Genomic DNA, 12,192 nt, shown 5'->3' with positions numbered 1-12,192 from the left:
ACAGAGAAAGACAAATACCATATGATTTCACTTATATGTGGAATCTAAGAAAACAAAATAAATGAACAAACAAAATAGAAACAAACTCAGATATAGAGAACATTTTGATGGTTGCCAGAAGGGAGGGAGTTTGGAGGAATGGCTTAAAAGGGGAAGGGATTAAGATATACAAATTGCCAGTCATAAAAACAATCACAGGGGTGTAAAGTATAGCATAAGGAACATGATTATAATATTGTGATAACTTGTATGGTAACAAATGGGTACTAGACTTATCCTGGTGATCATAACATAAAGTTATATAAATGTCTAATCACTATGTCGTACATCTGAAACCAATGTAATATCTTTGTCAATTATAATCAAAACCACTGAATTATGCATATTTAAAGGATGAATTTTATGGTATATAGATTATCTCTCAAATAAGCTGGGATAATACTCTTAGTTGCATAGAATGTAGCTATGATCCTTAGAGCAATAGCCGATTCTAGGTTTGGAACACAGAAACTGCAAGGTGAGTTTAGGATATCTTGCTGTACTAAAAAGCAAGTGAGCTGTTGAAGGCTTAAGGGAGGTGTACCGAAAGACAGAAAAGCCATGATGAATTAGGGGGATCGCTTTATAAACTATGTAAATGTCTAATCAATGTACTGTATACATGAAACTAATTAAATTAAAATTTAAAAAATATATTACAATAATATCTAGATTATATGAGACATATAAAAAAGAAAAGAAAAAGAAAAGCCAGCCTAAAAGGGAAGTTGCTGGACAAATTCGGAATAATTTAAATATCAAAAATCATAACTGACTATAATTGATTGAAACACAATGAATAAAAAGCCATTAATAAATGTGGAAGATTGATACAATCATCATTATGTAACCTCGAATAGAGTAATTGGTTCAGGCAAAATCATTGATGGGTGCTAAAAGCATTAGTTGAAAGGTTTAGGAAGAACAGGATGTTCACGTGGCATCGAAGTATTACTCAATATTAGTCACAATATTAATACTAATTATGAGAAAAAATATATACTTTTAGATTGACGAAATTGGATGGTTGCCATTCTAACCAAATAATTATCATTAACAATGAGATCATTTTATAGTATTTTCTTGCCCCTCTCATGGCCAAAATGCTTAAGTAATTTGTGTCTAATCAAGCCTCTTGACTTCCAGTTTATAGGAAATACATGGGAGAGGAATAAGTTAAATGATCCTATAAGGAAATAGAAAAATTCAAAATGTAGGACATTCAACAAGAAAACTGGGAACCCTCATACACCGTTAGTGGATTGCAAACTGGGGCAACCACTATGGAAAATGGTATGGAGTTTCCTGAAAAAATTAGAAATAGAATTACCTTACTGACTCAGCAATTCTACTTCTGGGTATTTATTTGAAGAAATCCAAAACACTAGTTTGAAAAGATATGTGCACCCTTATGTTCATTGCAGTATTATTTACAATATCCAAAATATGGAAGCAACCTAAGTGCCCATTAATAGACTATTGAATAAAGAAGTGGTACGTATATACAGTAGAATATGACTCAGCCATAAAAAAAATAAAAAATCTTACAATTTGTGACAAGGTGGATGGACCTAGAGGGTATTATGCTAAGTGAAATAAGTCATACAGAAAAAGTCAAATACCATATGATCTCACTTATATGTGGAATCTAAAGAAAAAAAATGAATGAACAAACAAAACAGACATAGGCTCATAGATACAGAAAATAAACTGATGGTTACCAGCAGGAAGGAGGGTTAGGGCATTGGGTGAAAAAGGTGAAGGTATTAAGAAGTACAAATTGGCAATTACAAAATAGTCATTGGGTTGTAAAGTACAGTCTAAGGAATACAGTCAATAATATGGCAATAACTATGTATCGTGCCAGGTGGGTACTAATCAGGGAGTCCCTTCTTAAATTACGTAAATGTCTAACTACTATGCTGTGCACCCCAAAATAATATAAAATAATATTGAATATCAACTATAATTGAAAATTTTTTAATTAAAAAAAAGGAAAAAAGAATAAGGGCCCAGACCCTTTAAAATACCCCTCCTTTAATGTCCTGGGGGCGGAGGGAAAGCCAAGATGAGTGCTATCCTAAATGAGAAGAGACCAAATAAACATAAAAAAAAAAATCAGATATAATGTGTAAGCACTTTATTGGATTCTGATTTTGAAAAGACCAGCTATGTAAGACAGTTGAGAACAACTGGGGAAATTAGAATATTAACAGGATATTATTTAATGTTATGGAATTAATGTTGTTTTTTCTTAGGTGTGATAATGGTATGTAATTATGTAAAGGAATGTCTTTATTCTTAGAAGAAACATGCTGAGTGTTTAAGGGTGAAATATCATGTCTGCAACTAATTTTTAAGGGTTTCAGAAAAAATGTATGTGTGTATATGTGTGTGTATACATGGGGGTGGCAGTAAAACAAATATGGAAAAAATGTTAAATATTATTGAATCTAGATATAGAACAAACAGGTAATTCATTGTGCTATCCTTTCGACTTGTCTTTCAAATTTCTCAAAATTAAAAGTTGAGAAAGGAACAAAGCTTTGATGGCTACTCGCTATGGTGGCCGCTAGCAATTTCTGTTTTACTCTAGAACTATTAACTATAGAGATAAATATAGTATGGTTGACTTTTTCTGTTTTATCTTTGTATTTTGGTCCTCTTGGAGAAATTTTATTGAAGTAGTGATAACCTGAAGGAAAGTTGTTACTTTTATTTTCAAGCTTATATATACCATAGTCATACTCTATATGTCATATATACCATTTGTTTTCAAAAATAATGGAGACAATTTCTAGAATAATCATAGATGCAATAAAACTAAAATCTAAAATCATGCTTAGTAGTAAGTAGAGGGGGTAACTTTATCAGAAAACCTAAGCTAGGAAAAACTTCCAGAATTTAGTTCAGCTTCCTAGTCACCAAGACAGAGAAGGAAAAATGATGGGTTCTAAAGCTCTTGTGAGAATCTGCTACAACTGTCTGCTTCTACTGCATCTCATCCTAAGGCTGTCTTAATCTTTTCTTTCTCTTCTATCTGTGTTCTTCTCAATACCTTCCATGATACAGAGCAAGAGTGTTCAATAGCCATCAATTGCACCCTGTTCTGCCATGCTGGTCCTACAGCACTGCTGTCTCTAGACAATAGAGCAATAGACTGTGGATCAGTTCGTGTATGGGCAGCAGGAAGGTGATATCCTCCAACTAATAGGACCTCCTATCACTGGAGAGTGAGAGGCTAAAATGCCATCCTGACTGCTAAGAGACTAGCTTGCTGTTTCACACCATTGGACCTGTTATTTCTCCTCCACACCATTTGGATTCATTTTCCAATTAAATTTTCAATAAACAAAAGTAGTCATCTAGCTTAAGTCGAACTCCCCCAGAAGCAGAAAGTGAAACAAGAATTTAAGTGCAAATAGTTTTTGGAGGCACTAAGAGGGAAGAGAATGAAAGAGGAAAGAGAAGGAGCCATAAGAGAACATTAACTGGCAGATTACCGCTGTGGGCCATTGGGGCTCAATCCCACTGGAAAACTCCAGGAGACAGTGTGGAACACGCCTCAGAGTTGTTCCATCCCAAAGGGTGAGGAATCTGAGGTACTTATCCTCAAACTAACTTCTTGGTGTTTGAGCTAACGCTTGAGCTGAGAAAAAAATCCTCAGGCAAAGAGTGGTGGATGGATGTAGTCAGCATGTCCTGGAACAAAGAGGGGAGATGGCTGACAGCCATGTCAGTGATATTACTGGCAGTCTCTTCTATGCTACTTAACTACCCACTTTAAAAAAAGGAAGGTTTATTACTTTTAAGTAAAAGACATGTCTGAACAGATTCAGCTTGTGGTGGTTTTAGCCACCTGTCATTGTCTCATCTTGCAACAGCTTCTTCCCACCAAGTAATCACAGGTTTTGCATTCTTTTTTCTAGAACACATCTAAGAATAAGAATGCAGCTTCCATGTTCTATTCTAAACTGACATACAGATCTATGTTTTATAAGTTTTTTTGAAAGATTGACATTGCTTTGTAAACATGAAATACAATTTTCTCTTCAATTGCTAGCAGGCTAGGAAAAGCTGAAAAAGTCTGCTATTGGCTGATCTTTAGGCAGCAGAAAATGCCTGTAATTGGTTACTGCTAGTTGACTGACATCACAGTGGCCATGAGAGAACAGAATTTAGGGAACTCTGTTTTTTTTTTTAACTTCTTTGGAAATAATTTCAAACTTACACAAAAATGCAAAGTAAAAATAGTATAATGAATACACAGATTCACCTATTGTTAACATTTACCTTGTTTACTTTGCTTTACTTTACATTGGCTCAATCACTCAATCTATCTGGCTATATGTATGTATGCATTCATACATATATATATATACACATATACATAATTTTGTCCTGATCATATTCAAGTAAGTTGCATGCATCATGTCCTTTCCCAAGTGTTTGAGTGTGTAGAATAAGACTATTCTCTTACATAACCACAGTGTAACTAACAATTTTAGGAATTTTAACATTGATCTCATACTTTTATATATTTACTGTTAGTATTTTAATTTTGTCAGCTGACCTAATAATGTCCTTTATAGAATTTTTTCCTTCTCCATACCAGTCTAGGATCAGGCATTGAATCTTGTTAACATATCTCTTTAGCTTCTTTAAATCTGAAATATTTCTACATACATTTTTTTTGCCTTTTATAACATTGACATTTTTAAATAATACAATATTCCCCTTAATATTCCCTTTTTTAAAACTAAAATATTCCTCTTGTGAGGCTTATCTGAATGTTCCTTGTGATTGAATTCAGGCTATGCATTCCTGGATGGAATATTACATAATTGCTATGTCCTTTTCAGAGCATCCAGTCTGGAGGCAAATCAAGTCCACCTGCCCCTCATTGGCAATGTCAGTTTTATTTACTTGGTCAAGATATTGTCTAATTTCACCTTTGTATAGTTACTATTTTTCCCTTGCAACTAATAAGCAGAGTGTGAAGAGATCCTTTCAAACCATGCATTTCACTCTTTTCACTTAACAATATTTCCCAGTAATCATTCCATATCAGGTAATAAAGTCTCCCTTGTTTGCTTTTACAGCTGTATAGTGTTCTATTGTGGGTATGTATCATAGGAGCTCTGTTCTTTATTTTTTCCTAAGGCAACTCCCCAGCATCTCTTAGGCCAAAAAAACTAGAGCCATCTCCCTGATTTTAATAACAGACGGGAATATGGGTTGCAGTCAAGATGGAGTAAGCACCTTTCACTCTGTCTCTTCCACAGAATGCAAATAAAAACCTTGGACAGAATGCATGGAGAATTCTGAAAAGTAAATAGTGGTGAGGAGATTGGGGAAGGAAACCAGAACTTGAAGTACTGTGACCAAATCAATGATAAGTTTCCCTTTTTTTTCCTTCAATATCTCCTGGCCTGGACTCAAAGGCAGCCTGAACCTAGAACTTTACAACAAGTATGGACAGAAAGAGCTCTAAGAGAAGCCCTCTATTTCTGTTTCGAGGAGCAAGAAAGAGGACCCCATGGATCAAAGAGAATAGGGGAAACTTTTTTCTTTTCTTTTTTCTGTTCTCTCTTACCCTAACCCTCAGGGATCCCAGGTGGCTGACAATAGCAGTGGCTGGGCTGGCCCTTCTCTCTTGACTAGGGGAACTCTGGCCCTGAGAGTGTGAGGAAAATCTCCACTGCTTTTCTTTCTCAATCCACTGGCCACTAAGCCCTGAAAGCATCCACATTCATGGGAAGTATGCAGCAGAGCAGGGAATCCAAAGCCCCAGCTTTTAGGCCAGAGGACTAGGAAAAAGAATAAAGGAATTCTTAGAATCAGAAGAGTGTCAAGAAGATTGCAGATGAGAGCGAACTCAAGAAATTGATCCCATCAGGTTTGGCATGAACTCTTGGACTCTTCCCTGAGTTTCACACAGGTAATTTAGCCCTAAACGGTATACCACAGTCTTTGAAAACTGATCTGAAAAGTAAACCAGTGCTCAGTCCCAGCCTGGCCACTCTGTGATGTAAACATAGAGCTGATCCAAATAGCACTGCAAAGGCTTTGAAAACTGAACAGACATTGGAAACACAGCCTACAGAAGTTAGGTAGGAACTCATGGCCTACCTAACTGGGTCAGTTTTCTGCTTTGAAAAAAGCAACATTTCCCATAAGATTTAAACAAGACCCAGAATCACATGATATTTAGAATGCCTACTATATAATTCAAAAGCACATACCAAAAACCAAGAAAATGGCATCATCTTGCAAGGGGTAAGACAAGATAATCAATAGATACCAACACTGAGATAGCACAGACTTCAAAATAACTAGTCAGATACTTTAAAGCTGTTGTTACAATGGTGCTCCAAAAAGAGTGACCACTTTTGAAAGTTATGTAAAGATAGAAAATCTCAATAGAGATATAGAAGTTATTTTTTAAAAAGAACTACATGGAAATTTTAGAACTGAAAAATACAATTACCGAATGGGCTCAATGGCACAATGAAGGTGACAGGAAGGAGTGAATGCACTTGAAGACAGACAAATAAAAATCATCCAATCTAAATATCAAAGAAAAAAAGATTGAAAAAAGTGAACAGAGCCTCAGGAATTTCTGGGGTAATACTAAAAGGTCTAATATTTGTGTCATTAGATTCCAGAAGGAAAGGAGAAGTGTGAATTTAAAAACAAACAAACAAACAAACAAAGTATTTGAAAAAATAATGGCAGTAAACTTGCCAAATTTAGCAAAGACATAAACTTATAAATTCAAGAAACTTAGCATACTAAAAACAGGATAAACTTGAACAAACAAACAAACAAACAAAAGCAACCCATACCCAGACACATCATAATCAAACTTCTAAAAGCTAAAGATAAAATATCTTGAAGATGACAGAAGAAAACAACAAAAAAATATGAGGGAAAAATTAGTAGAATGACTGTGGATTTCTCAAACCACTGAGGCCGGAAGGCAATGGAGCATAACTTTTAAGCTCTGAAAAAAATAAAAAGAGCTGTCTGGAATTACATATCCAGCAAAAATAGCCTTCAAGAGTTAGGGCAAAATTAAGATAAGATATTCTCAGATGGAGAAAAACTAAAAGAATTTATTGCCAGCAGACATACTCTAAAAAAATGGTTAAAGGCATTTTTTCAAATGAAAAACAAATGATACCATAGAGAAACTTAGAACTTCAAGAATCGAAGAAGAGAAACAGAAATGATAAATACCTGGATAAATATAATGGTCTATTTTTCTCCTCTTCAGTTCTTTAGAATACATATGATAGTTGACAGCAAAATTTTTACCCATATCTGATAGTATTTTCAGTGCATGTTAATATTTACAGAGAGTGCCATCTCCCTTGTGATGAAGAGGGTTACAACATAAAGGATAAGGAACTATATGATGGTAAGGTAGGTTCCTACATTCTACTTGAAATGATAAAGTATTAATTCAATGTAGTCTGTTAACAGTTAAGTATATATATCGTAATCCTTAGAACAACTACTGAAAAAAAATACAAAGAAGTATTATTAGAAACTCAAGATAAATTTAAAAAGAATATTAAATATTCAAACAATCCACAAAGAAGGAAAAAAAGGAAACAGGAACAAAAATAAAAGAAATAATAAAATAGTAGACTTAAATCCAAACATACAAATATTTACATTAAATATAATGGTCTTTATCAGATAATTTCATCTCATGGACCTGCCACTTGTGCTTAGAAAAAGCTTAATCTCATTTTTTAAAAGAAGTCCTTCTGGTAAGGAAAAGAAAATCAAAAAACAAATTTTCTTGAAAGAATCATCATATCCTAATTTAACTCTTACATGTAACTTTAAGCATAAAACACATTCTATATTTCTGATAAATAAACTCGGCATACTCAGTAGAAATTTGTTTGCAATCTGTTACATGGGATGCCAATTATTCCTTGACCAAAGTGATATTATATAGCTATTCCTTCAACTTGGTGAAAAATATAAAGACTTTGATTAACTAATTGAATTTATAGACAAAGAAAGTGTTACTGTGCCATATTATTTTATAATTATGCTGATATACTATGTATACTATAAAGAATTTTTGCTCCCACCTTCCACCTCATTGGCAGATAGGCAACTATATGTACCCAGCCATTCATTTGTTTCTTTTTTGCCCATTTGAATGGATTATGGGTCCCCTCTGCTAGCTGAAGTCATCAGCTGCTGGTTATGCCTACTTGTATCACTCATGACCTTCTTTCTGCTTGAGTCAGAGGCAGCTAAATTACCCTTTTCACTGACTAGTGGCTCCTTCACCACTGGAGAGGTAGGTAATACCCCTTACCTGAGGAAAGCCAATCAGCTGGACAAGCCAACTTAGCCTGTAGTCAGTTACTTATTTTATGATTTGTTAATTATTCACATACCATTCATTCAAAATAAAATGGAATCTGAGATGGCTTACAGAGATGCATACAACACAGTAAGATAGAAATTAAAATAAATCAGGAAATTAAAATAAATGAAGAGAAAATAAAGACAAAATAAATAAATAAATAAAAGCAACCAAGATGGGATAAAATTGCCCGAAGCTCTTAAGCACTGGCTACAGATGGACCACCAATTCATCTCTGATCTCACTAGAGTCTAGAGCAAAAAACCATGCCCTGTTATAGATTTGCAGTGTCCTCAAGAGAAGAACAAACCACTGCTTGGAAGATGCACATCTTTTAAAAGTGGGAGAAAATTCTCCCCAAACTTCCTTTAGGATAGTGAGGAGTATCCTCAATACTACTCCTACAATAAATAAAATGGCAAGTCAGCATTTCACCAGAGAGCAAGTCAGAAAAAACAATTCCATAAGAACTAAAAAAAAAAAAAACCTAAGTTTTCAGTATTCTGGTTGAATTCAAGGATAAAATCTAAAGTGGTGCTTCTCAAAGTTTTTCATTGAAGTCCCTCCAACAACAGAGAGCACCCTCTAAAACACAGTGGTCTGCCACCCTCATGGAAGTTCTCTGACACTGCATCACTTACCTCAAAAACTATGCTAGAGGTGCACAAAAAAAAATGTGAAATTTGTATTTACTTCATATAAGATGTGTTTTAGATTGCTCACTATTGGAAGTGGCAGGATGCAGGGAGAGTTTCTCAACTTCTTTAATGAGTAAAATGCTATTGTATTATGTGTCTATTTCTGGAAAATTAACTGAATTGAAAAGAGCTGACATTGAGTTCAACCTCACTTTTTTCCTTGTAAGTATGATAATATTTCAAGAACCCAAAATTACGTAAGTAGGTAGAAATGCCAACCATTGTTTTCCTGTTTCATGAGTTCTGTGGGGTAGAACCCTAGAAGAACACCCAGAATGCCCCAGAATGCACTGTTGTCAGGCAAGAGCTTTGACCAGTGCTGGTTCTTCCTGAGAGTTCAAGTTTCCAGCCACACAAGGGGCTGTGATGTAGTTCACTGTCTCTCTCACAGTCCAGAAAGCTCGCTGACTATACTCTTTACTTCTTTACTACTAATATGGTAATGTTTATGCCATGTAAATAAAATAAGACATTTCTAGGAAAAATGGTAATATGTATATATAGTTTAAAAAGTAAAATGTCCCTAATAAACAATGAAATGAGCAAAAGGAATAAAAATTAATGAATAAGGCTCTGTCTATTCTGATATTTGAAAAGGCCCCAACCTGCATTAATTCGAATAAGGACATGATAAGCCTTTGTCCAGCTATAACTTGGAGGACACTATCCTAGACGAAAAGTCTAAGATGAAGAGCAATGAAAAGATAAATATGTGTATTATTCTAAATGAGCATTTACTATATAAAACATAAATGTCTTGCAGAGTTAACAAATATATATAATTAAAATGCACATCAACAATGGCCAATAAATTGAGAGAGAAATAAATATAATTAAATTATTCTAAGGCTCTCCAAGAGGAAAGTCAAGGTATTGATTATCATTAGGTCTCGATAAGTTGAGTATACATGTTTTAATTTCTAAGATAACCACCAAAAGAACAGAAACAGGATTTATAAATTCTGAATCAGTGGAGGGAAAGAAATGGAATGATAAAAATCAATCCAAAAGCCAGCATTAAAGGAAAGAAGAAAGAACAAGTGAGACAAGCACAATCCACAAATGGGGTGAATTTAAACCAAGATATATCGATAATTGCATTAAATGTACATAGACTAACTGCTCCAGTTAAAAGATAAAGATTATCAGAATGTTTTTTAATCATATTTTTTACTATTTATATTAGTAAAAAGAATTCTAGTACAATTTATTCTAGAGTAAAAGAGTCACTCATAACAAATTCATAAATGATAAATTTTATATTTATTTAATAACGAGCTCAAATGTGTACACTAAAAATGGACAGAACTAAAAGGAGAGAAACAAATTTATAATCTTAGTGAAATGTTTTAACACAGCTCTCTCAGTAACTGACAGAACCAGCCCACAAAAATCAGTGAATATGTAGAAGTGCTGAATAACATGACCTAATTAACATATATGGAAAACTGCACCCAACACCTAAAAATACAAATCCTTTACAAGCATACATTGGCCATTTTCAAATATTTACTTTTATATGCCAGTACTGATACTTTTATATACATTATCTCCTCTAATCATAATACATTGTGAAGTAGACACCTGGGCTGGTAATCTTTCATTTGCCCCTCCAGACTCACCCTATTCTCTTCTCTATCATGCTCTGTGTCCTGTGAAGCTAACCTGTATGGGCTGCATTCACTGCTCCTTTCCCCTATGGCTTATGAAGGCAAGAGCAGGAACTGTTGGGTGAAGGAGGGTAGAGTCAGTGTATTTATTCTCCCTGCCCCATCCCCGTGGGTTTGCCAAGCCAAGGATGGCTGCATTTGTCTTCCCCTACCTAAGTCTCCTCCTGCCAGGCAGCACTCTTGAGACAGCTGCCTCTCCAAGTTCCAGTACATATTCTCCCTCTGCTGCCTTTCATGGAGTAATGGCCCTTGCTGTTCTTAGTCCTGGGGTGTTGTGCCATCCCTTGTGGATCTTCTTAAACACTTCCCACACCTTTCCAACAGTCCTTTTGCTAAACTGTCTTCAAATTACCCAGTTAGAGTGCTCTATCTGTTTTGTGCAAGGACCCTGGCTGTATATTAACATTCCTGTCTCCATTTAAGGAAACATAAGCTCAGGGATCTCAATGACTTGCACAGGTCACATGATTCCACCCACGACTCTTCTCATGGGTATAGAAATAGAATAGTTTCATCTCTTGACCACATCATTAATAAATAATTAGTGTAACACTGCAACATTCTTTCAGCTTTAGACAATAGTATGCCCTGTCAGTATGTATGTCTTGGTTAAATTTTGAATGTGAGTTGTAACATGACTTTTCTTAGTTTCTTAAATTCATCAACACTGTGTTTTCCATTTAAAGTCTCCTTATTCCATTGTCTGTTAATTTTTGCTGCATATATCTTTTAGAAAAAGTTGTTTAATACAGTAATTATGACCTCTGAATTTAATAGCCCCATGATATTTTGTTTTACTACTTTGCTGTTTTTCAGATCGCCATGAAGTTATCTCCAAAGAAATATTGGAGCTGGACCCATGGGAAAACCAGTGGAATGTTGTAGCCATCAATGTCCTCATGCATGACAGCTATGATGTCTGCCTGGTGGCCATGATGAACCCCCGAGACCTCATCCCCCCACCTTCAGATTTGATAGAAGAAGGCAAAGAGCACTGAGATCAGCATTGCTGTAGGGCCTCCTGTCATGTCTGCAAAGGAGGCATTAGGAATGGAGAGAGCCCATGGGTATCCTTCAGTCACCCATACATGTGCTTTGTGTGCGTAGTAGCCTGTGTGCAAAGTAGTGTGTGCTGGGCACTGTAAGGAAGAGTATGCGCCCTCAAAGACCTCCACTCAGTTAGAGTGGATAAGACATGGTAAGGCCGAATGTGGTGATAGCACATGGGGAATACAGAGTAGATGCCACAAGAGTACAGAGGATGGAGGGATCTCACACTGCTGGGGACTCAAGGACATCATTTCCAAGAAGCAAGCCTTCTAGCAGAGTCTTGGAGGATGAGAAAGAAGCAGTCTCGTGGGTGTAATTGACGGTGAGATCACAGAAA

The 12,192-nt window shown here is 35.4% G+C and overlaps 1 protein-coding gene across 1 annotated transcript in view; it reads left to right on the top strand.

The window, feature by feature from the left end:
• The window catches only part of KBTBD12 (kelch repeat and BTB domain containing 12), a 59,440-nt gene extending 47,637 nt beyond the window's left edge, over positions 1-11,803 (top strand). The window contains exon 5 of the mRNA XM_011376048.1: positions 11,622-11,803. Coding sequence (XP_011374350.1) covers positions 11,622-11,803 — 182 coding nt within the window. The remainder of the gene's footprint in view (positions 1-11,621) is intronic.
• The last annotated feature ends 389 nt before the right edge of the window (positions 11,804-12,192 follow it).

Source organism: Pteropus vampyrus, unplaced genomic scaffold, assembly GCF_000151845.1.
Source record: "Pteropus vampyrus isolate Shadow unplaced genomic scaffold, Pvam_2.0 Scaffold285, whole genome shotgun sequence".
In the NCBI taxonomy this organism is placed as follows: Eukaryota; Metazoa; Chordata; class Mammalia; order Chiroptera; family Pteropodidae; genus Pteropus; species Pteropus vampyrus.
The sequence above is the reverse complement of the archived record's forward strand: the minus strand, read 5'-3'. Positions and strand labels throughout refer to the sequence as shown.